At 40.2% G+C, this 27,383-nt stretch overlaps 4 protein-coding genes across 6 annotated transcripts in view; 1 reads left to right on the forward strand and 3 right to left on the reverse strand.

Annotated features, from left to right (window-relative positions):
* The window catches only part of chinmo (Chronologically inappropriate morphogenesis), a 65,513-nt gene extending 61,506 nt beyond the window's left edge, over positions 1–4,007 (reverse strand). The window contains 2 exon segments of the mRNA XM_018457848.1: positions 3,236–3,298; positions 3,890–4,007. Coding sequence (XP_018313350.1) covers positions 3,236–3,298; positions 3,890–4,007 — 181 coding nt within the window.
* Positions 4,008–5,303: 1,296 nt separating this feature from the next.
* Positions 5,304–8,283, reverse strand: RFeSP (Rieske iron-sulfur protein). 2 transcript variants are annotated; one of them, XM_018457873.1, is made up of 4 exons: positions 8,089–8,283; positions 6,799–6,951; positions 6,506–6,683; positions 5,304–5,828 (listed from the first exon to the last, which is right to left on the reverse strand). In XM_018457873.1, exons 1-4 carry the CDS (start codon positions 8,180–8,182, stop codon positions 5,537–5,539), a joined length of 717 nt encoding a protein of 238 aa, XP_018313375.1. In that variant the 5' UTR covers positions 8,183–8,283; the 3' UTR covers positions 5,304–5,536. The 2 variants fall into 2 exon arrangements, with proteins under 2 accessions (XP_018313375.1, XP_018313374.1); XM_018457872.1 differs by having other exon boundaries at positions 7,975–8,282.
* A 1,822-nt stretch (positions 8,284–10,105) lies between these two features.
* Positions 10,106–12,414, forward strand: LOC108728995 (coiled-coil domain-containing protein 43). Its single transcript, XM_018457877.1, has 3 exons — positions 10,106–10,668; positions 11,226–11,614; positions 12,057–12,414. The coding sequence occupies exons 1-3, from the start codon at positions 10,504–10,506 to the stop codon at positions 12,127–12,129; spliced, it is 627 nt and encodes a 208-aa protein (XP_018313379.1). The 5' UTR covers positions 10,106–10,503; the 3' UTR covers positions 12,130–12,414.
* A 4,289-nt stretch (positions 12,415–16,703) lies between these two features.
* LOC108728987 (uncharacterized) overlaps positions 16,704–27,383 on the reverse strand; it is a 187,805-nt gene continuing 177,125 nt past the window's right edge. For both annotated transcript variants that reach the window (XM_018457859.1, XM_018457858.1), the window contains 8 exons: positions 21,575–21,719; positions 20,193–20,409; positions 19,423–19,521; positions 19,073–19,231; positions 18,860–18,998; positions 18,453–18,768; positions 18,189–18,318; positions 16,704–17,665 (listed from right to left, as the gene is read on the reverse strand). In XM_018457859.1, coding sequence (XP_018313361.1) covers positions 17,182–17,665; positions 18,189–18,318; positions 18,453–18,768; positions 18,860–18,998; positions 19,073–19,231; positions 19,423–19,521; positions 20,193–20,409; positions 21,575–21,719 — 1,689 coding nt within the window. In that variant the 3' untranslated portion in view covers positions 16,704–17,181. The remainder of the gene's footprint in view (positions 17,666–18,188; positions 18,319–18,452; positions 18,769–18,859; positions 18,999–19,072; positions 19,232–19,422; positions 19,522–20,192; positions 20,410–21,574; positions 21,720–27,383) is intronic.

Raw genomic sequence — 27,383 nt, forward strand, 5'->3', positions numbered from 1 at the left:
AAAGAGCACATTGTAGATCAGATTTAACCGAGTTGTACAGATAGCGCGATCGAAAGTGCATCACACTTTCGAATTTTTTCGTTATTTTGTCGATCAATTTCTTACGCGGATTCCTCGAATTAATAGCGTTCGTGAATGCAGATTCGCCTGCGTGCATGCCTCGTAAATCGTATGCGGCGCAAAGTACACGGCGAAGGTCGGAGTCAGTGGCAGAAGGGTGGCAGCCCAAAACGCGTGAAGAGAGGGGTTGCGGGGGGACGAGGAGGGGCAAGATGCAACGCACATCTATTGATTCTCCTCCAGCGTGAAGGCCCGCGTGTTGCGGCGGGGTTCTGCTCATTCGCTCCTTCTCTTCCTCTCTGTCCTTTTTTCTCTCGTTACTGACGCACGCAATTTCGCGTGCGCGCACGCACGCACGCACGCACGCACGCATACGCGTACGCACGAGGGAGAACGAGTGCGCTCGGTAGATGCAGGGCACAAAGCAGCAAAGAGTCTCGTCCTGCGCCGTCGGCGGCGAGGAGAAACAGAGAAAGGGAGAAAGAGAGAGAGAGAGAGAGAGAGAGAGAGAGAGAGAGAAAGCGAAAAAGGGAAACTGGATCCTGCGAGAGAAGACAGCGGCTCCCTTCTTCCGTGCGCGCGCGCCGCACTCTCGGCCGCGTTTTCTCGCTCGCTGACGCATAAGAATTAGAATGCCAGGAACCCGACGGCATTTGCATTGCAACTCGTGCCCGCTCAGCCTTTGCACTTGCAACTTTCTTGGAGATCCTCACCCGGGGTGGGTAACGATCGTCTTTGCGAACAACGGGTACAGTCTCCGCCAGAACAAAGTTGCGAAGGGCGGACGGGAGAGATCATCGAAAGAAGAGCACGCGTTCGGACAATTGATCGATAGGAAAAAAATACGCGGTGCACGCGAATGCGTCGCGTCATACGTTTGTCACTTCCGTTACATCACCGATATTTTTCTATATGATAGTATAATTAATAATGATAATCTCACGTTTACTACTTTAAGCCTGGCGGCGCACAACGCGGTTTTTCCTGCTGGATTGCTTGCATTTAGTAAATTACTAGAATTGTATTACACAGAGCACAAAATTTCTAATAATTTATTAAAACGCAAACAATCCAGCAAGAAAACACGCATCGTGTGCCAGAGGCTTTAATTTCTTCACGAGAGAGGAGCATGTTAATTTTTTTCGCAAAACACGTTGTTTTTGATATAATTAGCAAATGTTAACGGGAATTTTATTATCATTTCTCATCAATTAAGAGTATCTTTTCTCATTTCATATTAAAAGAAACATTACGATCCCTAATTACACGACTGACCAAAGTCTAAATTGATCGTTGGTCCGATTGCTCGTGTGAATTTTGAATATGCATCGACGCGCCGCTCGTTGCGCAGCATCGAACGAACGACGATACTGTCTTTATTTACATAAATAGAAACGTAAAGGTCAGAACGCACACGAAGTGCGGTGGTTGCTTTCGGAACCGTTACCGGGATGCAAAGCACGGGCTCACGGAAATCATCGAATGACCCAGCGTGCAGATACACAAACACATGCCGGCTCGAGTTTATGCCGATGCCCGTGTTACCAAACAAGGAACGAGATGCGAGATGTATGATTCGCGGAGCTCATTAAACGGTTATCATTGATCGAGGCATTATGTGCCGTATTTGAAAACCAACAAAAAAAAACGGTTTTCTTAAAATATTAAAAAATTTAACTTCGTACAGATTTGAAAATAATTTTGTTGGACTATCAAAATTATGTAGTTCAAGTTGATTATTGGCATTTTTTGCAACTCTGCTTGAATTTCCTACATAATTATTTTGATAGACCAACAAAATTATTTCAGATCTGTATTTAAATGTTAGATCCTTCAGCAAAATCGTTCTTTTCGAACAATTTCCAAACTCAGCTCAACAATATTCGCATAAAAATCTTGAATCTTTAAAACGATCCTTAGTGTAGAGTATCAATTATTTGCAAAAAGATACGAAGAAACCTTTGTTTCAAAATGCGGACAATTTAATTAATTAATAAAATTTCTTGCAAATATATATAAAGCAAAAAACTTAATATTTACAAAACGTTCGAACTCCATGTGTGTGACAATTACTATTGTTTAAGTATTAAAATTATATTGTAAGATTAATCGCGTTCTATTTATTGCGTTAATATTATTGCAAAAGCGCAAACGAGGAAAAAATTGTCTGTCGATCGTTATTACCGCTCTCGCGATTATTATTATTCTCAACGCAGCAGCATCGTGTTTATCGACTTTCGGGACATGCATGAAATTTCATGGGAAAGAATGCGATATCAACACCGCGGAGCAACTTAAGCTATGTTCCGTGGCATAGCGAAGGAAAAAAAAAGAGAGGCTTTCTCTGGGACGAAGCGAGAAGTTTATTTCGACATCGTGAAAAGTCGCAAAAACTGGAGCAACCGCCTGTCGCGAGTAGAGAATGCCGCGTTAAATTGAATTAGAAATGAAATCCGTGCACAAGTCGCTCGAAAACTTATCACGTTTCGGGGAATATATTCGTCTGAAAGATACATGTAAGGTGCTCCTGTTTGTCGCGTGACTTGACGTTCGAGTATTCAAAAAACAGATGTTATTCAAATCGCGTTATGCGTTTAAATATCAAAATAAACTCGGTATATAAATAATCTGAATCATCGACGAGAAATATATTAGACAAGAGAATAATAAAAGGCTCTAGAGAATATAAATTACAAAAGTATAATCAGAACCAACACGAGATGTTTGTGTGCGAATTCAAATTCTTTATTAAATAACAAATTAAGACGTTTCGACTCTTCGCTTTTCGATCATCAATTATTGTATCTCAATATGACTTACTCTATTTTAATGTATGCGATATTCTCTTTAATCTTTATATTATAATTACGGTCATATTTTCGTTTTTTTAATTAACTATTGAGACCCAAAATCGAGGAGTCGAAACATCTTCATTTGTCATTTAATAAAGAATTTGAATTCGCACACAAACACCTATAACAATGGCTCTGATTGGCATTTGTACTTTTGTGAAATATATCAGACATCTATTTCGCGAGTCCTTTGTATCGTCGAATTGTCATTTACTTATCAACGCTAATTAAATGATCGCTTCGAAAAAAAAAGCGATCACTAAATTCGATAAACGATACAAAGAACTCGCTCTTAACGATACGTTGCGATACGTGCTACTCACCGGCAATTGGGGCGCGCTTCCTTGCGTTTCCTTCTCGCTTGTTCCCGCGACGACGACCTCTTCCTACTCTCGGCTTTCAACCCTTTCGACGGAGCGGCACGGCTCGCTGACGGCGCGCGACCGGACAATACATCGTCGGCGATGCGTCGCCGGCGGCGGTTCTGAGTGTCAGTTCCGGGAGGAGAGCGAGACAGAAGAGAGACAGAAGAGAGATGGAGAGTAGGAGAGTCAGCTGGTCGGCGAGGGGGTTAAAGCGCGCGCGTACGTAATATATGTGTTGTATACGTAATATATATCCGGTGACGACGACAAGTACAAGCGGCGGACGCCGCTATGCGCCGGCCGGCGTATATAATGCGGCTACTCCAAAACTCTAAACGTCACGAACACGGCCGAGCGATAATGACTATTGATCACGCCGCGCGCGATTTCTCTCGTCCGTACGCTGCCAGCAGCGACGAGGGAGATCGAGGTGAAACCGGCAGCGATCCGAGCGATCGCCCGGCGATTGCGATGACGATTGTCGCCGCTTCGCGGCCTCGCGCCGGGGATCTCGGCCGTACCACCGATCGCTGGCGCCTCCTCGCGGAAGCAGCGGTATCACTCCGCAACCCCCTACCCTGAGTCATATCGCGTATTGCAGAGATAGATTACCCGAGGCTTCAGGAGCTAACAGTGGCGGATTCGTCGAGTTTTGCGCCCGCAAGATTCGTTTGCTGATGCAATTCATTTTTCTATAAAGTTGTACATTGCGAGTATCCCTTATGCCCATTTCTACAAATGTAGATAAATTTCAATTTCGGTTCAACTTGAACTTCATCTTTTTCTAATTTTTGAAACTAGAAAAAGATGAAGAGATAGTTGGATCAAGATTAAAATTAAATTACATTGGTAAAACGGACATTAAGTTGTGTCTATAATGAAATTTTTAAGTATTAAAATAAGTAAGCGGCTTAAAGCTTAAGTTTTACGCTTTAAAAGCTCATTGTATATGCCGCTTTACAAATATTCAATTAACTCTTAGTACAACACAATGATCTCTCTTTACTACACATAATGGGTCATTTGTGTCCCGAATTAATTTTCATTATTTTAACACAATATAAATTAAGTGAGAGAGACATTCTTATGTATATACTTTAGATTTTATTTATAAGGTTGTATATTTTAAAAAATTGTATTTAAATAACTAATTACCTGATGTCCCTAGTTTTTTAACCGGTTAAGTGGTATTGTAGCATATATGCACAAAAAGAATCCGTGCCAAAAGTGGTATTGTAGCATATATGCACATCTTGAATAACTTCTATATTATTCAACGAATTTGCTTGAAATTTGGTATACTATTGTTTTTTGGGCTTCTGAACTCGATTTTGGCGTCAAATTTGTAAAATTTGATGGCGAACACAACATGGCGACTAATACGTTGAATGAAAATGGCGATTTTTGTATATATATTGCAATTACGTTTTACCCCCGCAGTTTATATACGAAATGAAATCAGCGACCCAAAAAACCCCCAGGGCCAAATTTTGGTATATTTTAGTTCACAATTGACGCCTACCACTTTTGGCACGGAATGTTTTAAAAAGCCTACCACTTAACCGGTTAACAGAGGTTAATTGGTATTTACTGAAGTGTCCAGAACACGAATGATTCAATTGTGTGTGCTAAGAGTTAATACCGGCTAATTTAATACAGAAAGATAGTGATTAATTACTTATTTTGAGTATTGAAAGCAACGACAGCACTTTAATCGAGTACTTCAATACTAAAATTCTTTTTGAAGATGTTTGTTATTGATTGACATATTCTAAAGATTATTTTAAAGATTTAACGTTCATTGCGCGATAAATTCTAAATTTAGAAATTATTCGAATCAATCGCATTTCGAATATATCACACAGTATCCTGATCGATGATAACCGTTCAATGAGCTCCGCGAATACGTCTCGCATCTCATCTCAACTCAGAACAAATAATTAATCACTACCTTCCAAGTATTTAAATTTCTGTAAGAGTTTCTATAAATGCCAATGAGAAATTGAACAATTAATTTTCATAAAGATTTTTTTTTCACTTAATATTTATTTTGAATCGGATACAGCAGTCACGCTGTTACGTTCGAAATGTCCGAATAATTCTACAATGTAAAATGAAGGTTCTTCATTAAATTTCAAGAAATATACAAAACATATTTCTCTAATTTTTTTTCGCATTAACAAGATAATGCGCATACTCACGGAGTAATTTATATTATAAATAATTTTATTATTTGACTACAGATAACGTAAATAGTCATTAACCAACAATGAGCATTTTGCCATCCTCGATAAATTCATAGGGTGGTACTTCGAGGTTTAGCGGAGCCGGTCCTTTTCGAATTCTACCGCTGGCGTCGTAGTGAGACCCGTGGCACGGACAATAGTAACCGCCAAAATCTCCCGCATTAGCGATGGGCACGCATCCTAAGTGCGTGCAAACGCCTATAATGACCAGCCACTTGGGATCCTTCGTGCGAGCGCTGTCCTCTTCCGGATCACGGAGATTCGCAACGTTCACTTTACCTTCTGTTGCGATTTCTGAGGCAATTCTATAAATTATTATGAATATAATACCATATTTTCATTAAACACAAACATTTTTTTCTTAAGCCTGTGTCAGACTATAAATTAGGTGTGCTTTCCAACAAGAAATGACACATGTGTTGAAACTGAGAAACAATTGGAAAACACAGGCGATATTAACAGGCAACAACAGATTTCAACCTATCAGAAATCATATATATTAGAATATTTTCTGATAGGTTGATATTTGTTATTTCCTGTTTCTGTACTTTTCAATTGTGCCCTAAACTTAACATAATGAATCATTTCGTCTCTGTTTAACATTGGCAAATAACAAGGATATAATGATTCACTGTTAGGCTGATATTACATTTGTCGTACGACAAATTTTTCAAGCCTGTTGATTGGCTATAGGATAGAGAGATCTGAGAATCTCCTGTAGCCAATTAATACGCTCAAAAACTGTATTTGTCATATGACAAATGTAATATTAATCTTACACTGTGTCATTTTTTGTTGAAAAGCACTCTGGGATTGAGATTGGATTGGAATTTAAGCAATCAGAATAAAGAAAACCAATATCAAGTTTAATCAAATGTGCTTCAATTGATCAAATCCAATCTCAATCTTAATTCTATAGTTCTGTATCTATAGTTTGATACAGGCTTTACGCAATAAATTATCAACTGATATCCTGAATTACCTGTGTCGTACAAACAGAGGCTTTCCACGCCATTTGAAGATAGCGCTCTTGCCCTCGGGAATACTGCCGAGATTAATCTCGATTTTCGACATGGCAAGTACGTCAGCCGTTGGGCTCATCATTCCAACGAGGTTGTGTACTACTACTTTCGCACTATAAACACCTGCCACAGAACCACCTAGATGCACAAAATCAAAGATGTTTTAGATTGCGGTTCATATTTATAAATAAAAAGTCCTTCAATGCTCGATTAATCATATTTGTAATGTATCAAACATTTTCTTTGTACTTGCCAGCTGCGATAAGATAGGCGATACCCTTTCGGGATGGCGCACTGTCCTGTGATTTTGCATGTGGATCTTGTACTTCAGGTTGACGATAATCGTTGAAATCTGGCCACTGAATGTCGGTGTGTGCCAAACGTCGCTGATGTATCTGCGTGCTGACTGCAACAACACAAATCCAGATTATAGGCCTGTTGTTTTTAGCTAAACTTTCTGTATGTATACATATTGTTTATTTTTTCTTTTTTTCTTTAATGTGGAAAGAAAAAGAAGAAAGATGAACTGCAAGATGAATGTACAAGAAGTTCAGTTGATGCCTATTTCTATCAACGTAGAGTAACTTCAATCTCGGTTCAACTTATACTTTATCGTTTTCTAATTTTTAGGAATAGAAAAAGATAGAGTTTGTTTAACCAAGATTAAAATTAAATAGAAACGTTCTTCGTTAATAGAAACAGGCATGAAAAGAACAGACTTTGGGTATTCATAGTTCGTTCTTACTTTGGTATTCATAGTTCGTTCTTACTTTAAGATTAACTTAAGTAACATCTTGAGATGTTAATACAGCCTTTTGATTGACTTATGAGATCTTAAGATTGTACTTAAGATAGTCTTAAATATAAGAATCCATTATGAGTACCAGCTTTTGACTATGTTTTGATATACACTAATACCGAAAATCTATAATACCTACACATAAACTATAGATTCCAATATTGACAACATATATTTTTGCATGGTTTTTATTATTTCAGGCTTGAACAAAAAGTTCGAATAGTGGGGAAACCTATCAAGATCTTCTGTAGATTTTCATCTATAAATTTATATTTATAGATGACATGCATGTCAAAAGATATCTTAAAGATGTTTTCTAGACAATGCATGTTGTCTGGATTTACAAGCCTAAGGCCTAATTGCACCAACATTATTTTAGTTTTAAGTGAGACCTAAATATGTGTGTGTTTATTTAGAAAGAAAGATAAAGACAAATACAAGTCTCGTTTAAGTCTCGTTTAAATAACATTGGTGTAATGGGGCCTAAGCTCAACTGATAGCGCAGCGATCTGCGAAGTGTGCGAATCGATTATATAATCGCGAATAGCGCGAATATCGGTGCGATTTGTCAGAAAAAAACACGAATTCACGGAATGCTCGTAGAACAGGCTGATAATGATGCGAACGCACCTGCGACTCCCGAGCTTATGCACGTAGGTCCGGTAAGAAAATCCTGATAGGTAGTCTGTTGGAGTCTCCGTCTGAAGGGTACGGGAACGGTAATCTTTGGTTTGGTAACTTTACCGGTCGCGGCCACAGGCATCCCTCCATTCGAGACGACAGTCGCCGTCGCCCGCAGGAACGGCGAGAGAGTTGTCGATTTCGCGATCACGTTCATATTTTACGCTAAATACGTCCGTGACAACGAAAGGAACGACACATCTGAGAGGCAACAGGAAACACTACCGCACTGTGCCGCGGCAGGTCGCTGCGATCGGTGTGAAGTTGGCACACGAGCGCGATCATCTGACGATGAACGCGGTAATTTTGAAATTGAATCGTTTAATTCTTTTTCTTTTTTTTCTCATCTTCAAAAGGGCATAGCCAGAGATTTGCATAATAGATTTGCATAATAGATTTGCATACTAAATTTGGATCTAGTATGAAAAAACAAACAATATGGCATACTTTTACTTCTTTTTTTGACATTCTTTTTTTCTTTTATAGCATCTTAGGCTACCTAGAATGAAGATAACCCTCATCCTATCTCTTTTCTGTCAATATTCCGTTCCGTTGTTTCTTTCTCCATGGGAAGGCAGCCTTATCCCGGATTTACAAGAGTTCTAAGTCTAAAGTTTTGTGTCCACGATACTAGAACTCGATCCGCGTTCTCGGATCGAAAAATGTGTAGCCAATCAACTTGCCGGTTTTTTGTAAAAACTGTAAGCTGATTGGCTACACATTTCACGATCCGAGTACTCGGATAGAGAAGACACAAGGCTTTAGTCGATTATTCTCCTCGAATTCGACTGTAATTGGTCAAATTCTTACGGCTTATGGCTTAAAACACCTATAGATCCGGACTTAAGGCCATGGCACACATGTTTTTATAACAGAAACTATAAGACGTACCGTAAGAATCAGCCAATTAAAATTAAAAGTTCAAAAGAATTCTCTACTGTGATTGGCTGATTCTTACGGTACGTCTTATGGTTACTGTTACGGAAGGTGTGTGCCATGGCCTTTACCCCGGATCTACAATAGGTGTTTTAAATCTTAAGTCGTAAGAAATTGACCAATTACAGTCGAATTCGAGGAGAATTACCGACTACGATTCGTCCATTTCTTATGACTTAAAACTTAAAACTCTATTGTAGATCCGGAGTTACGCCATACGTTTTAAGCCATAAAAAATGGACAAATCATAGTCAATTATTTTTCTCGAATTCGACTGTAACTGGTCAGTTTCTTACTTAAAGCTTAAAACACCTATTGTAGATCCGGGATTACAGCACACTTTGTGCTTGGTTTATGCTTCGGTCTTAACCCTAAAATCCTAAAATTCAGCCAATAGAGCTGCCAGTCCTAATTGGTCCTAATTGAAATGTATTCCATTGGCTGAATTTTAGGATTTTAGGATTTTAGGATTAAGACCGAAGCATAAACCAGGCATTACTTAAAGGATATCCTGGGAACGTTCCTTTGACGCAGGACGTCTTCTTGGAAGTCTTTAGAATGTCTCTTGGAGGCCTGTATTGTATGGGTTTTCATGGCACCCCTTTTAACTTATCAATTTTTCTGTTCATATACATTATGCAGCTGCGTAAGTTTATTTGAACAGGTCCTTAATAGTGATAGTAATTTTGTAATAAAAAATTGATAATACTTTTTAATAGCGATTTCAATAGCAATAGATCGATGATCTTTAAAATCCATCAGCTTCATACAAATTGATAAGTTCGTTTTTTAAAACACATTTTTCTTTTCCTTAATTCCTTACTGGATCTAAATATATAAACCATATTAGAGAATTTCACGACAGTCGCAAAGCTACTTTCTCAGTTGAACGCAGCCAATCTTGATCTAAGTTTTTTGCCAAACGACAGAAAAATTAATAATTCTAAATTAATATATGAAATACAATGAATGTTATATTCAACAAATTATAATATCATTCAAGCTAATCAAAATTTGGCAAAAGTCGCCGATACATCGTTTATTTTCTACGTCACGAAGGAATTACAATTCTAAAGCTACTGGTAAATTCTCTTTCACGTTCTGTCATGAAAAAATCTACAACGCCGTACTATGACACAACACAGGCGCGCGCAGTTGCGATGCGTTTAGTGTCAAGGTGCGCACGCTCCGGAAATGCGCTCCAGAAACGGTGCGGCATTCACGACGTCCGACGTCGTGCGTAACATCACGCGTGACATATACATTTACTTTACGCGCGTCGAGATCTGTGCCATAGAAACGGATAAAGTCTGAAAAGCTCCGGTGCGACGATGTCCACGCCATCGTGGAGATGACCGGGTCCGTTCGCCGGCTCGTCGCGTCCAGTGTCGAAAGATGTGACTGCTCGGACGTTCGGGCGTCATCGGGGCGACGCTGCATCCTTCCTTCCTTTCTTCCTACGACAGTCGGAGGCGTCGGCGTCGGAGCGCGCGAAGAGGCGACCGGTGAAATTAAAACCGCGTGAGCGCCGGGACACGAGCGATGGCGGTCACGGCGAGCTCCTTCGATGCCTGGCTCAGCAAAAAGCTGCAGGCGCTCAACACGGACGAGGGTGTCTTTGGCACGTACATCAAAGGCATCCTCGAAGGTGACGAAACCGAGGACGAGAAGACCGAGGCGCTCGAGAGCATACTCGCGGGCATAACGGTGAGTGGTTAGCTTCGTAAGCGCTGCTCACGTTGAGGTTAGAACACGCGCGGTCGCCGCGTCGTCAGCCGGTCGGAAATAGCCGCGAGCTCGTGCTCCGAAAGTACGTGTCTACGTCTCCCGAATCCCGTAACGCTCTCCTCCAGCGAGTCTTACCCGCGCGCGCGCGCGCGGATCCCGCTCGATTCATTCCACGGTGTCTGTCGTTTTCGTTCACCGAGAGCACAGAGAGACTCATCAGGGATCAAAGATAAGAAAGATTATTGACGCTGACGTTTACTCCGTATATTGATTTTTTATGAAATCTTTAAATTCTTGCGGTTTTTAATTCGCTAAACGTGCCAGGAACGTACATTTTTATCCTTGCGCAAAATTACGTAATGCTTCTTATGCTTTTAAGAGTGAATCTCTGAAGAGCGAAATGTTCTTAATTTTTAAGGATCAAAAATTGAGCCATTTTCGTTTTTAAGGTCACCTCAATTTTTACTCTTTAAAGTGAGATTTTATTTTGAAGAATTTAGAGAGTACGATATAGAATTTTGATTCTTCCGTTGCAGGAGGATAATATCAGCAAACATGTAGCAGAAATCTTAAGCGCGTGGGCAGAGTGGTTGCCAACTGAGGAAGTAGCCGCAGCACCTGCACCGACGGAAGACGTTGATGTCAGACTGGCGAAAATGCTGGAGTCGCAGAGTCTACCCACAACGACACAGAGGAGCTATACGGAGGAAGAGAGACGAATACGGGAGGCTATACTAGCACAATACAGTCAAATGTCTGATGAAGACAATAGCGAAGGAGATGGAGAAGAGGATGGAGCGGGCGGTGGAGACTGTGGAATCGAAAAGAACTTGAACGCTGCTACCATCGTACAACAGGAAAGAGAAAAAAGAGAAAAGGCCAAGCTGGAGAGTCAGAAGAAGAAGGAGAAGGACAAGGAAGACAGGTAGAACGATATTGTAGCATTGATGTGCTAAAGCGCGTATCAAATTGTATATCGAAGATTATGAATTGGAGATCAGAATTCAATAATGTTCTATATCAATGTATATTAATCTTGATTTAATTTATTCTTTATCCTTTCCTAATTCTTAGAATTAGAAAGATAAAAAGTAAGTTAAACTAAGATTCAGGTTAATCTACATTGATAGAAACAGAATATATATCTTTCTCTCTCATAGGATTTTGACAAAATCATTCATGACCAGACTTTATTATAAGATTTCTAAATTCGACCAATTAGAACAAAATAGATCAAAATTATCTGGTTAGTTTAATTCTAATCTTCAATTCGCAGACTCCTCAATCTTTCATTTGCAATGTGATATGAATTTAAAAGCATTGGTATGTGATAAATATACGAAACTTAAAATAATTTTATATTTTAGAGAGAAGCAAAAGCAATTAAAAGAAGAAAAAAAGGAGAAGAGAAAAACTCAAAAGGGAGAAAGGCGGAGGTAGCATCGAAACAAAAGCGTTGAGAGACTTACTTTGAGATTACATATATGCTGTGGTATTTATGTATGTCTATCTATATTGTCGTGCATGCAACGATCTCCGACAGTTATTTAAACCAGTGTCATCGATTTTATATTTTCATTAGAAGAATATGTGTGTAGCATCCATCTGTCGTTAGGAAATTAATTCAGATTCAGTACGAATGCATATATCAAAAAGCAGTACATATAATGTTGAATCATCCTGTGCCTTCTGTCTGTCTAAAACATTGTCCTATTTTTTTCAAAAAAGGTTCGTTACTTATTCAGTCTTTTTTGTTCTCTACTCACTTTTAGCGTTCTACCTTCGTAGTCTGTGTTGTATTCAGAACTCTCATCAATCTCTTACTAATTAAAATTAGCAGTGAAACAATTAGTAGTTTATCAATAAATGGTTCTGAATATCGACACACCTTTTATTCATTGATATGCTTAGCATATTGCGTTGTATCTTATACATATGGTGTATTTAATACGAGTATGTTAAAAATAAACTATTTAAATCAGACATTTAGTATTTAATACTACAGAATATGGAGGAGAAAAGGAATTACTGTAAGGAAGATACGCGCCAAGAAGTACTTTCGTTGAATTTGTATACATATTTTTTTATTAGTTATATATTTACACACAAGATACCGAGTCGAAACCGAGTGATCTTGGTATTGCATTATTAATGAAAGACAAACGCAGTAAGATAAAAACAAACGAACAAATGATACAAAAGATGATGATGCTTCAATATCATATCAGTATACATGTATATATTATATATATATATACACACATATACATATATATATAATATATATACTGTCATTATAATAATCATTTATTAACGATTCTCTCGTTTGCTATAGTTAAGTCTGGGCAGAAATTGACGAACTCGCACTTACACGTTTATAACAAGCATCCGCAATTGAACGCCAGATTACAAATCACTCTACGAACCCTCGCTCCCATATTTTTATCGGAATCGTTCTTCCTGCACTTCTCTCCGTGCTTGCGAAATATTCTCACTTCCGTGCGGATTCGCGTACCGAGAGCTCCTCTTAGGGCCTAGAAGAGCGAAGCGCGTGCGTGGCCATCGTTTAATAATCTAAACGATCCTCCGTCACGTCCACGGTATCATTTTACGCATTAGCGAGCTTCTCAAACGAGAGACAATCCCTCGTCACTCGCGTCTCTATCATCTAATGAAAACTTACTAGCGCGTCTAATACAAACGCGTAACTCTATGATTGTCCTACTAGGATGATCTATGAGGCTCGGCCGTCGCAACGATGGTTCTTCGCAAGGGCCTTTTCATCGGACGCGTTTATCCATTTGCGGGAAGGGGAGAAGGGTCACGCACGCACACACATTATACTTAATTTAATTCGATAATGTCTAATCGCGTCGTTAAAATTCGTTAATTAGTTGCACACTGACTTAACGGATATACGCCGCGCGGAGCATTCCTTCGTTGAAGCCAGAGGGAACTCTTCTCTTTCTTTCTCTCTTTTTCCTCTCTCTCTCTCTCTCTCTCTCTCTCTCTCTCTCTCCGTCGCGTTCAAGTGAGATGTGTGTGTACGTTCGGAGCACGTTCGTTACATCCTGGACTAGAAAAAGCGACTGTCTCCCTTTTCCGTCCGCGCCGTATGGAGAAATCGCGGCGTACGCAACGACTATTCATTCGCAAACGATGAATCGACCAGATGCGAAATCGAGTAGTTTTCAGTCGAAGGACATGGATTTTCGCTGTTCCTCGGATGGTATTGAAACAATACATGCCCTGCCTCTTTCTTTTAGTCCCAGCTTTGACGATATTGGTCTTTAATTCGTAGTTTAAGCGATCCCTCTGTCCTTTCCAGAAGACAAGGACCCGGTTTGAGTCGAGGTAACCGACGCCAGCTAAACCGATCACTAACGTGTATTTTTTTTCGCGTACGAACATGCTTCTCGTATGTTTCTTTAGACGTACGCGCGACATGCGCGTACCGAGTGTGCATATGTTGGTCTGTTAAGTGATGATGCACGTCACACAGATTATACAACCGTCCCGTTTATACAGATAGTATAATTTGATCCCTGTATACAATAGTGAACACAACTAAAAACTTAAGACTGTACAATTGAACAGCGTTTTGTATTTTCTTTTTTTTTTCTTTTAGAGATAACGGGGCAGGGATTCCGTAGTCGCGCGTGTTCTTCGTGAACGCATTTTCTTCTAATTGTCCTCTATCATATCCTAGACTTAACTCGTTTTGTCCTTGCGCATTACCGCATCTCATGTGTATAATGGTATTATATATTTATGCAATAGATATATGTGTGCACATAACCATACGCCATACTTTCTCTTCCTCACTCTTTTGTTCTCTCCGAGATAAGTCTTTCTCACAGGCACGCACGCATGCACGCACATACACATACACAGTCACGTCTTTATTTTTTTATACAGAATTTGATATATCTCTCGTTTCCCTAGAAATCGTCGCCTCATAGACATTATCTTCGTCAAATTTTTTCTTCTTCTCTTCTTTTTCTTTTCGTTTGGAGTAATCGAACGAAATGCTTACCCGGGACTTCGTGATGATCGTCATTACGTTGACGTCGATTATTCGAGAGTGACTGCTACGAACCCGTCACAAGTTGTAAGAATTGTGTATCATATATCATATAATATGCGCTACTTCGTCAGTCGTTCGTTCGGGCAGATTCGCCGCATACGAATAATATATTTATATATGTAGTTCTTAATATTATAATACACATCCGCTCGCGTTTATTGACCATTCACCGATTATGTCGCGCGATACTACTACGATTGGTACGATATTAATTGTCCTAAAAATTCTTGGGCTAAAGTGAGACCGTTTTGTGTGACGGCAAGTTTATTATTCGTTTCGATTATCGTGAGACGTTCGATAATTTTCCGCGAAAATCAAACAGTATGCTTCACAAAAGAACTCGACGAGTTTCGCTAAAAGTGTAATAAAAGTAAGGCGACATATCGATTTGCAGAACGAACATTAGGAACAATTTCGCTATGTTTTCGTTAACAATATAAAATAATGATTCATTTCAGTCTCTTGTGACGCGATCATAATTTACGAGTATTCTCACATATATGCTCCAATTTTCGGCCGTGACAATGAAACACAGATTACAGTTTTAGTAGGGCCACCGATGGATTTCGTACGTATAATAGGACCTTTAAGAATTAGAGAAGCATGCAAAAACGGAAGATATAACGTTCCGTGGTGGAAGCTCGAAAGCAGCAAACGGTGGAGCGTGACGCGTCTCACGTTTCTAACGTCATAATGATGTAATCATTACGAGCTCGTGTGTCTTGCGAAACTTTAGAATGGGTACGGGCACATCGAACAATTACCAAGTCTAAAAGTAGCCTAACATTATAATACTATACAATAGGTTTTTTTTGTCAAATCCTCTGCATATCGCGAAATGCTCGTGATGGTTCCGAAAGGGGCGTGTCAAAATTATATAAATCGCTAATTAATGCCAGGAAATTATGAACAATGTGTAAATAGATAGTACTGTGAAGGCGGAGAGGAATCTCACGGGACGTTAATCAAAATTAATCAATTTCAACGTAATAAAGCATGCGTTACGTCGCGAATGACCGAAAATTATCGGGCTGCTCCTTTTTTTTTTACGTATCCGTAGTGAGCGAACCAGCATATTGCTGCTGCTGCTGCTGCTGCTGCTCCGGGACTTCAAAAACGCGTAATTAAAATCTGTACATCCCTACGTATATAAGTAGTGTTAACTCTGTGTCATTATATCGATGATAATCTTCGTTACTTATATGCCGCTATATCTTTGCGGTAATAGTAGCGATATAGCGATTATTACAAATAATAAGAAAATAATGATTAATAGTAAATTGAAATTATTATATTAGCGATCGTTACTTCTTAATATCAGAGAGATCTAAGTAAGACAGTGGTAGTTTAATATCACAATAAGACTACTCAGGCCTCGTTAAACTGGGGCACGCTTCACGTATTAATGTTACTCATCACCTTGACGCTTCGTTATTAATCGCGCGACCCTGTGTCGGCGACACGGGTCTCGAACGACTCAGGTTTTCTCGGCGCGACCGTAATTCGATGGTAATCTCCGACGTTACACTAATGTCGGACGAATCGTTGTTTGATCATAATGTGCTTCGCTTAAGCTCCTCGCTTCTCTAACATCATTGCCACGATACGCATATCGCGCCGCTTGCACTCGCGTAGTTATCTAAAATATGATGCTACTGTACGGCATATCTTCCGATTGCATTCACATGTGCGAGCTTTTTTTCACCGTCGAAAATGCAACGTCGACGATGAATCGTCTGTCTCACAGTTCGTCGACAGCAAGGCAAACTACGCATTCTATTCAAACTTTCAATTGTAATTTTTTTATACCTACGGCCGAGATTTCGTCACCTGTTAATCGTGCACTTCATATAGACGTGAGATAAACAATATTCGAACCAAATAGGTACGATGGTCCATGTCGAAATGTGATTGGTATACCAATCAAAATGGTATATACATATAGTATACACTAACGATTGCTAGTATTCTCATTGTAGGCAACAGGTCTATATTTTCCGCGAATAACTACGATAATGCGCGCGCACGCGAGTTCGTTTACGATTACCTGAGTGATATTAGATCGCCAGAGTCCCCGGGAGTGCGAATCGATCACGCGATTGCTATATTTTCTCGTCATGTCTGCGCGCTCTTCTCCCGTTCGTCAGATCGTCATTTTGGCCTCATAGCTCGATACATGCCGAGACTAGCGACTCTGTGTTTAATTAGCCGTTTGGCATCAAGAAACGGTAACGTCGGACCGGCCAGCCAGTTCTATACGCGCCTTTTATTAATTGTTACCCGCTCTTGATATATGTCGAGTGATAGACATCTAGCGCACTTCCCGCATCAGTGCAAAGAGCGAGTCTGCAGATCGCGTCGATACGCGAATAGCCCGTTTAGAAATGGCTGGCACAAACCCGACTTCACAATATCGGCGGCAGAAACGTGCCTGAGTCGTCGAGATTCGGATCTAGGCTCGCAACGATGTCACCGGTCGATGCGTGCCTCGACGTCGCTGTCTGCGTGCTGCTCGCCAGGGCGTGACTGCTCGCACTGCCGTTCAGCTTGCTCTTCACCATCAAGCCACCACCATTGTCGGTGCTGTCGGTACCTGTAGAGACCTTCTGCACATACTTGCGACCTTTATATAATCGGTACATCGTGTACGGTGGGTCCTCCATCGTCGTTGCCCGTTGTCGCGGTGCGCTCACAGTCACGCTCACCGTCTGTGGAGCGTGTGCGGATTCCCGCGGCGTCTCGACGCTCGTTGTCGTCGTATTCGCACTCGCGTTCACTGTCGATGAAGTTATCGCCGACGAAGAGGAGCTCATGTGTGAAGACGACGACGAAGTCAACCACTCGTGACGCATCGCCTCATCGGGGGTCATACGCTTCTTTGGATCCCACCTGATAGTATCAATCATTTAGTATAAAGTTGACAAATAGGGAATTCGTAAGATCCAAGATAAAAACTTTGCGGGAGCGGCCGCTCTTTTATTAGTAACCCTCCGCCAGCAATGTTGGACTTTAAAGACATAGTCGATTTTTTTATTGTGAATTCTGATAGATGAATTTAAATTTAGAAAAAATAAGTAAAATATAATACAATCCTTCTGATAATAAACATTTATTGTTAAAGCTTTTACAAGTATTTAAGAAATTTTTCAGATTTTTATACAGTCTAGAATAATGTAAAAATCTGTACTAAAATTCGAAGATCCAAATTATGAAGAAAGGGTAAAAATTTCACATTGCAACGAAGGGTTAATTATTTTGAAAACCTTTTCATCTCCTGAGTTTTCATAAAATGACTCAAGTAAAAATTTTAGATTTTCAAAGATATCATAAATCGATTTCGTCGATGCATAATAGAATTTTCTAATAATAAATCCACGCCAGAATATAATACAGCATATTGTAAGGAACTTACTCGAGGCATCTGCTAACGAAGTTTACGAAGAGCATGTCGGAGCAGCGAAGCGCCATTGAGAGATTCTTGCTACCTGCCCATCTCTTCTTGCCCTTGCTGTTTGTCACGCATCGCGGACTTCCCTTCTGATCTGCAATTATTTTAAACCCGGTTCTTTGAGTATTATGCGCGGCACGCCCTCTTCCATCTTTAGTGGGGACTCTTTTGCCCCCAGAGTTTCCAGTACTCAGATATATATATAATACAGATATTAATAAAACTTACCGAAGAAGAGCCTGCGACGAGAGGCATGATTGATAATGTGCTCCGGTGGCAGACCGAGGACTTCCATTATACAAGCAAGTTGCTCTATCTCATCCTCGCCCGGAAACAGCGGATACCCCGTGTAGAGCTCGGCTAAGATACAGCCCAGACTCCACATATCGATCGGTGGGCCGTAAGTAAGACCGAGAATCACTTCCGGACTTCTGTAGAACCTCGACTGTATGTACGTGTAAACGCGTTGATGGCTATAACACGACGAGCCGAAATCGATGACTTTAATCGAGCTGCTCCCCCGTTGTTTCAACAGCACGTTTTCCTGTAACAATGAGACAATGTATATGAGATACGACACTCTGGATTAACGAGAATAAAAGATGACTGTGCGAGCGTTTCTTGATATTACTCACCGGTTTCAAGTCGCAGTGAATGATGTTCTCTCGGTAGAGCAGTCTCAGGCAACTAATTAGAGAGTTGGCGAAACGACGGATCAGGCTCAGGCTGAATCCTTGATAATTATTCTTTTTGATTAGCTCGTACAAGTTCAAGCTGTAATGCAAATTTGATTTATAAAATTCTCGCAGGTGGAAGTCCGACTCTGTTTATCTCGCTCGATCGCTCACCTCATTAATTCGAAACTGATGCACAGATGATTCCTGAAGTAAAAATATTCTAGCATGTGTATCACATTGTGCTGCGAGTTCATCTCTAAATCCTTCTTTCTGAGATGTTCCAAGATTCTCACTTCGATGAGAGCCTGGTGATGGAATCTCTTCTTGTTTCTGCAAAGAACAAGTGAAAGCCGCGCTGTTTAAATACAAAAAAATGACGCGATGAGCTCAGAAAGCGGACACGTTCGGAAAAATGCCGGATGTATCGGACATTATTCATTGCGGACGCGCCATGTTTTTTTTTTCCAGATCGTAGCTCACGATCTGAGTCATCGCGAGATGAGTGTACCGTTTCCACGTACCTGATAATCTTGATGGCGATATGCTGTCCCGTTTTATGATCCAGCGCTCGGATCACCTGACCGAAACTTCCCTTGCCGATCACCTCCAGGATCTCGTATCTGAGTGCACACAAATTTTGAATACTTTACACACGTGCGAGTAAACAACGTGGACAAGCGGGAATGGAAGAAAGGCGAAAAGAAGAGCGCGTTGGTATGATTGCCGGTCCCGTTTAACCATGCAGATCGTTCACGCGAGGAGAAAATTCGTATCGACGAGTATTTTTACACAGAGAGAATTTTTTCTTAGAATTCACCCTGAAAATATGACAGTCGTGGGACAACATTGTATTTCGAAGAATTTTTTAATGTAAAGTTCTCTCATTCATTAATAAAACTACAATAAAGTATAAAATAAGTTTGATCAATTTTATTGAAGTGCATGGTAAAAATCTTTAAAATATTGTATTGTATCACAACTACTACATTTTCAGGGTAAATTTTAAAAGAATATTTTCTCCGTGTATTTATCGTTTTGCGATTTATTGCAGTTTGTGCATGTTTAGATATATACAGCTATACGCACAGCTGTCAACCGCAATTTCTCCTCTCGAGAGTAACGATACATGGAATGCAAGTGCGCGCAATTGTGAGGTTCCATTGTTAGTTATGCGATCCCCTAGCTAGTATACTCAGCGAAATGAACATCGAGCGCGAGCGGCAATAACAATTAGGAGAGAAGAGGGAAAGTTGCTTTGAGGTTTGACGAAAGAGGACGAACGGATGCTCACCTGTAAGAGATATGATCGTGCAGGACTTTGTTGTAACTGCCGTTTTCATCGTCGTAACCGCCGTTCTGAGAGGAGACCTCCTCGCCGTGGATTTTGTGGGCCGACAGACCCAGGTACCAAATCTCCGAGTACTTCTCGATCTCGGCACGCTCGAATTCCGTCAGTCTGGAGCCGTAATACTTCACCGCCTCCTGGGGCGTCATGGGCAGTCTCCCAGCTATTTTTTCCACGAAGAAAAAACACATGAGGCCGGCTGCGTGCTACTTCAAGGAGTCCGCGAGAGTTACGTAAGTTTCCGACTCATAAATTCTTTTTTCGCTACCAGCGGAACATCTTTGCCAACGGTACACATATCGTAAAGTATAGAGTTATAGAGCTTTCCTTGATTAATTTCGGCTACAGAAAGCGCTCAATTTCGAATAAGTAATATTTATAGGCTCCTAATTTGCAAAGCAAAATTTAAAAAAAAAATACTATTTTTATTAAATATAACTTTGTTAATTGCGTTTTCTTCTCGGCGTCTAACTTACATCATTAAGACAACTTAAGATTGTAGAATTGTGAAAAGTGAGATGAGATCCCCTTTATATTTTTACATATGGACCGCATATTACGAATACAACCGACGTTTTTACTGGACATTATAATGTGACCGAATTTTCCGATAATTTATGTAATATTGTTTATTGTTTTACATTGAAAATGACCCCCCGATCGATGTCAAAATGTTTGTATGTACGAATTTTAAATTATTAAATATTTTACATTATAATTGGCTCGTAGCCCTTCTTTTATTTAGTGATTAAAAAGAATGATCTAAAAAGGAACAAGGATGCAACGTCATAAAAATGTATAATTACTTTTATTACTAAATCAAAAGAATACGTTTCGACCCATACTTGGTTTTCAGTTATTTTAAATTAATAACTAAAAAGCTGTAACATAAATTTTTATAATAACTGATGAAGACCAAGTATGGATCGAAAGGCATTCTTTTGATTTAGCAATAAAAGTAATTCTGCATTTTTGCGACGCTGTATCTTGCATTGCTCCTTCTCGTTCGTTTTCTTTTTTTGTTAAATAATGCGCTCAATTTCTATTAAACCGTGTAAAGCTGTTATTTGTTCGCCAAGTAAACCGAGAACCGCTTTTCTCAGAAGTATGAATAACATCTCTCATATATGCCGTAATCCTATATTGCCTGCAATTCACGTCAACGTAACAGCGCGTTCCGTATGTTCAAATGCGTATCCGCGGCGTCTTAAATACGCAATTCGGTCGACGGTGTATTAAATGATAGCTCGGCACGACCGGCACGTTTCCCCACACTTGTGCCTTATAAGGTATCGCGATTTTCACGTAATCATAGAGTTCTCACGTACCGTATACTTCGGGGGAAGTTGCGCTGATGGGTTCATGCAGCGGCATATTGTGGATGTTGTTGCTCGTGCTGTTAGAGTTGTTCGCATTATTGTTGTCCGTCTTGTCCACTCGCGTCGGCTTGCTGTTGAAAAAAGACGGCAGTTTCTGAAACGGACAAAAGGATTTTTCTTTACATACGAGTTTGTCGAAACGCGTTGTACGAAAATTTATGACGCCGACAAAACCCGAGCTCGCAGATTTATCTGCCCACGTTGCAGTGATTCGATTTTTTAAGGTATATAACATTCATTTTCTCAAGAAGGATATTCGCCATAATTCCAGCATAAAACTTCAACCAAAAAATTAAATTGATCAAATGGTGCGTGTTGAGAGTAAATGTTGAAATTTTCAAAAGAATGCAGAGAGAACATATTCAATTAATTTTTAAGAGGTACATCTCCGAACTCAAAAGAAAGTTTAGCTTTAATTTTACGCAAACCTTTCCAGAGATCCCTCATATATATTGTATCAATGTACATCGAACGCATCTTTCGCGAAGAAACGTATCTTCCATACGTTTCTCCGCCGCAATTTTATCGACGTGGGGAAATAACACCGCAATTACCCCAGGCTCAATTTTCGCGTTAAAATTGCCCGAATCGCTTCCATGGCGATCGAAGCTTTTTTTGCATCGTGAAAGTGGCGCGGTATGATCTCTTAAAGAAAGTGGCACGCACGATGAATGCGCATCGGCGTGTCCACGTGCATGTATGTGTATGACTGTGTGATGTACTGACCCCCGATTTAACAAGTTTAACGACACCGAGAAGTGACCCGGACAATTATTTTCTTTTTACTGCCGAGAGAGCCATTGAAACGTTTCGTCGGCGGAGCGATGTCTTTCCATACCAACAGCCAAGGGCAGTCACCGGTCGTGAATGCACCTCGAATGACAATCAGGCCTACTGTTGTTCCCAGTTCGCGTCGGGGTCTCTAGCCTCTCATTAGATTTCCTCGCGCGTCTTTCCGCCGATGTTAAATATTTATAGCTGAACGCCGGTAATCGATTTCGGGTATCATTGCCAACTTTTAGTGTCCAGCATCGCGAAGTATAATATATATTTATGGAGAAAATATCCCGACATAAGTCACCGGAACGTGTTTAATGGCGAAGCGATAAATAATCGCGACAACTTGTAGCGTCTTCTTGGCGCCTTCTTGGCGTAGGTCAAACACCTTTTGAATCTACTGTATTCTATGAGAATCATATATAAACATTTCATTCGAGATAAAACGCTTTCCTTTCCTGCTTTCTCATTAACTCTATACAAACGTAATATCAAGAAAAGTGACAAGTTTATTTATTCCAATGAAATTATGCGAGAGAATATTTTCAACCTTTGATTCGAGTATCTTGGAAACAGACACCTTGCCGAGGTGGATATCCACGCTCACCTCGCTCCAGATGTAGCACTGTTAACAGTATTTATGCGTGACGTTATGAGAAAGTATCAAAGTGGCGAATGCACTTCGTATGAATATTCAATGGCTCCGCATATCGCTTCGCGTATTACTGACGTTTACCTTCGACGTACAGCATCGCGAACGTATAATTTTCCATACGTAAAATATTCGTATTGGAATTCTCTTCAGCGCATTTGACGACCGCCGTATCTTAATTAATGTCGATCATTCTAAATAGATCTCTTTGCGCTAGCGTTTGATCTATATCCTACGAAGGCGCAAGTTATGATAAAGAACGACGCGATTTGGCGCCAATTGATCAGGCTGGCGGCAATTAAGGTCAGGCGAATGTTGGCATAAATTCCTATTAAAGGGTCGCCAGACGATCCACAAATGCTTTCACGCGTCCTTGTTGCCTTCTAGTTCTACATCGCTTTACGTCTACGCAATCGACCGTTCGCGATAAAACCTCATCAACCGAAACGATTCTGGAATCTTGCTAAATATAAATTTGAAAATGATTTTGTTAGATTTTCCATCAAAATAATTTTGTTGGAAACTCACTGTTAGATGTCAAAGGAGCAGTAGGAATTCCAATCCCTCGAGTTAAATAACATTTTGTTATTTTTAACTTTTATATGTGTCAAAAAATGTGAATCAACACATTTCTATGGTTAGTTTCAAAGTAAACAATGTTCATATTAATGTATGCATTTAGTAAATAATAAACTAAATTGAAGTCTTCAATACATTTTCTGAAGTTAAATTGTTTAAGACTGGATCGTCCCATTTTTCGATAAACTTCAGCTTACTGTCTTATCCTCTTACTTTCTTATGCTCATACTCTTTTGTTTATATATGCTCTCTTGTTTATCTATGTGGTAATTACCTATTAGATAAACAAAAGAATAAAAGCATAAGAGATGCTTTCACTCTTTTGTTTACCTAATAGGTAAATTATCACATAGTTTATCTAAAGATGGAATAACCGATCCTATTTTCATTGTTTTAGTTAAATTAATGTCATATAGGCGCAGTGGCGATCTAGATTGAAAATAAATTAAATTGAGTATAGTTTAAAATTATGAATTTAATATAGTGTGGTCGCTAAAATATAAACATGTTTTGCAGCATTGTTCGTCCTTCATTTTTATCGATCCAGCAAAATTATTTTCAGATTTGTGTCCAGCAAAATAGTTCTTTCTATAATTATAACGCGGATTAATCGAACGATTTTCACATCGTCCGACATAGCACCGTCATAGTACAGACGCGATTTCTGCTTCATTAATTTTGTGCGCGGTGAAATCCTCAGATTCCAATTAAAATACGAATCTCTGAGAATTGATCGGCGACCGCGGCTCTCTCGTTTGACCTGGTGTAATGAAAAATTATTATCGCCCGTTGCACAGCATTTCGGATCGGTGATACGCGGATGCGTTTCGAGCGGGGCGAGAGGAGATGGGGAGGACAGCGGCATAAATAAAAAGTCGCGAGTGAATAACCATGCGGTCCGGAGGCCGCTCATATAAATTGTAATCTTATGTTTACCTCGCCCCGCTTATACCAGTCTCTCACTCTCATCCTCCCTCTCCCTTCCTCTCTCTTTCTCGATGTATCTGATCGATCGCAGTCTCTCGCACTCTTTCGTGTTTCTTTCTCTCTCTCTCTATCGACCAACGGAGGCTGTTCGCCGGTGAGCCCCGACACGGGCGGGTCGAGGCACGCTTAACGCACGCATAAATAACATACGCGAATCGCCAAGATTCACGTAATGAATTCACCATGAGCCAAGCTCGTTTTTGACTCTCGAAATTCGAAAATCCAAGACAGAGACAAGAGAACGCTGACGGGGACAATCTCGTACGAGACGTAGTTTCGCGGTTGAAAATAAATCGTCGCAAAAAGCTTTGTGGTTTTTAGAAGAAACATCGGGGGAGAAATTTTCTCAAGGACGCTCGAGCACGCTCGGTTTCAGCCGTCGGCCAGTAAACCGTATTGCCCACCGATCGTGCAGATAGGCATGCACAATAACTCCCTGTGTATCCCAGTTATGTTATGCGGTTTACCTTGTGACATCTCCCAGTCGCGGCCGCCTTTCTAATGCCGCGTGCGCCAACGCGATGCTGCAGCTGTTCACCGCTGCCTCGTGATTACGTTACCCGTGGCAGTCGCGGCCGGAGTACCTACGCACGTACTTTGGATACGTGGGACTTGACGTTGGCACGTGGGCGTATCGGTATCTCGGAAGCACGAAGCCAAGTGGAAACGTCACTCGACCATGGTGTACGCACAGAGAGGAGCTCATTAACCCGTGCGAGCGAGCTGATCCCTGAAGCGGAGCGGAGTGATCGGTGTTCCGTTACGACGTAAGAACGCCTTGAGAGCGACTTAAATGGACGCGGATACAAACAGCGGGGCATTTTCACCGCATGTTTCACGCTAATTGCGACGTATTATACATGCTTGCGCTGCACTTTCCCCGAGTGTCATGGATTTTTCATTTTTTCTCTCTGATAAACGTTTCGCGCGAATTATTTAGGAAAGGACAGATCGAACAGTCTAAATATATCGCTGTGGATTTAATACCATGTGGTATCTACATAATTCTCACCACACTGAGAGAAATGATGATGTTATAGGAACAAATCAAGCACGGAAAAAACAGTATGGTTGGTCTACACAGAAATCTGGTGATGCCAACCAGATTAAATAGTAAAATATGGAGCAACTATTTATGTGGTTGCTTCAACTATTTAATCTGGTTGGCATCACTTTTTGAAATTGTAACTTAATTTATAGCACGATGTAACAAGAAATTAATTCTTATTAATGATTTAATTCTTATTACATCATGCTTTATAACATCACGATTAACGCAACTGTTAGGGAAAACAAATGTGAAAATGTGATATTTGTTAAGAAAACGATTGATTAGTTACTATTGCAAATTAATTATTTTTCATTCGTCAATGTAACATATAATTAACAGTATCGCTAGCAAATAAAAAGCTCATATATACATAAAGTCGTAGACGGTCATAAGGTCTCAAATCGTAAAAAATTCTATAGTCAAGTTCTTCGTATATTTGGCTGTGATTGATCAGTTTCCTACGACTTAAGACCCCAAGATCATCTATGATTTCTATGATAAACGATCCTAAAGATAGGTTAAGTTCTACATAGTTTGCTTCTATTACTAATAATTGGTTGGTATAGCAGACTAGTAGTAATCACAACAAATCAATTTTGTTGTCACATATTTATCGATCACTTGTTAAAGGTACTGGTGGCTTGTTAAATTAACAAAATCCTTTCTCTCAGTAGCATGTTGATGTTAATTTTAATCAACATGGTGTAAATTTAAAACCGCTGATTTATATCCAAACCCATGATGTTAAATTCGCAGCGATATTTTTGGAGAGAACCTGAGAAATACAAGTAATAAGCTCTCCTTTTTCGATTAATGCCAGACAAAATCCAACGAGATCTACATACACGATACATCTTGCGTATGTACACAGTAGCAGATTGGATAAACAGGAATATCTCGCGCGGAAGCCACTAGATACGTGTATCAACATATCTCATCCACCCACGAATCGCGCGTGAAACTTGAAAGCATCAACTGTGTGTCTTGTTTAATTCAGCAAATACGCAGGCAAATACTCACGCGGTAGCGTTGCACTTCAAAATCATTTGCAATACGAGAGGATAATGGCACGAATGCGAATTAATGCATGTACGATATTTGCCGTTCATCGGCAAATGGCTCGAAGAACACGAATGACTTTTTCGTTCTATTGTCATAAAAGAGCACACGCGTGCCGTGAACCAAACTGTACACTCGTGATTGTCGTGAATGCAACTCATTAAAACTTCCGGGCGAAGACCATTTTGGGAGGCCACGTGCGAAACAAAATTCCCGGTCGACAGTCCGGCTATTCGCAATCCCTCGAGCGGCAAATTGTCAATTAATTCCGATTATACACGAAATCAAGATAGACCAGAGGGATCAACACAAACGATGCCGTGCGCCGTTTTATGGTCGAAAGGGTTACACACGCGACCTAATTTTACATTTACTTTATACAGTTTGATAATTTAGAAAACAATAGAATTTGTAAAATAAATTCTTCAGTCGAGGACAAAATTTAACCTTTAAGTGACGTCTATTAAGCTGGCACAGCCACTTCAGCACAATCAAACGCGACCTATACCACATTTTTTGCTATTTTTTTGCTAATTTTTTGCTCTATTCCCGATTTTTTTGCTCCAGCCGATTCGCTAAAACCCATGGCTGTGCTAGCTTAAGATCAAAGTTAGCACAGCCACAAAGAAAAAAAGCAGCAAATGAAAAATCAA

This window comes from Mycetomoellerius zeteki, unplaced genomic scaffold (genome assembly GCF_001594055.1).
Source record: "Mycetomoellerius zeteki isolate Tzet28-1 unplaced genomic scaffold, Tzet1.0 scaffold69, whole genome shotgun sequence".
NCBI classification, from domain to species: Eukaryota; Metazoa; Arthropoda; class Insecta; order Hymenoptera; family Formicidae; genus Mycetomoellerius; species Mycetomoellerius zeteki.

What these genes read in the sequence shown, in the direction of transcription:
- RFeSP (XM_018457872.1), bottom strand. Translation starts at nt 8,182, where the DNA reads ATGAACGTGATCGCGAAATCGACAACTCTCTCGCCGTTCCTGCGGGCG. An exon ending in CATAAGCTCGGGAGTCGCAG is followed by an intron (nt 6,952 to 7,974) that starts GTGCGTTCGCAT and finishes GTGTTGTTGCAG; the next exon opens with TCAGCACGCAGATACATCAG. An exon ending in CGCCTATCTTATCGCAGCTG is followed by an intron (nt 6,684 to 6,798) that starts GCAAGTACAAAG and finishes TTGTGCATCTAG; the next exon opens with GTGGTTCTGTGGCAGGTGTT.
- LOC108728995 (XM_018457877.1), top strand. Translation starts at nt 10,504, where the DNA reads ATGGCGGTCACGGCGAGCTCCTTCGATGCCTGGCTCAGCAAAAAGCTG. An exon ending in GCATACTCGCGGGCATAACG is followed by an intron (nt 10,669 to 11,225) that starts GTGAGTGGTTAG and finishes CTTCCGTTGCAG; the next exon opens with GAGGATAATATCAGCAAACA. An exon ending in GAGAAGGACAAGGAAGACAG is followed by an intron (nt 11,615 to 12,056) that starts GTAGAACGATAT and finishes TTTATATTTTAG; the next exon opens with AGAGAAGCAAAAGCAATTAA.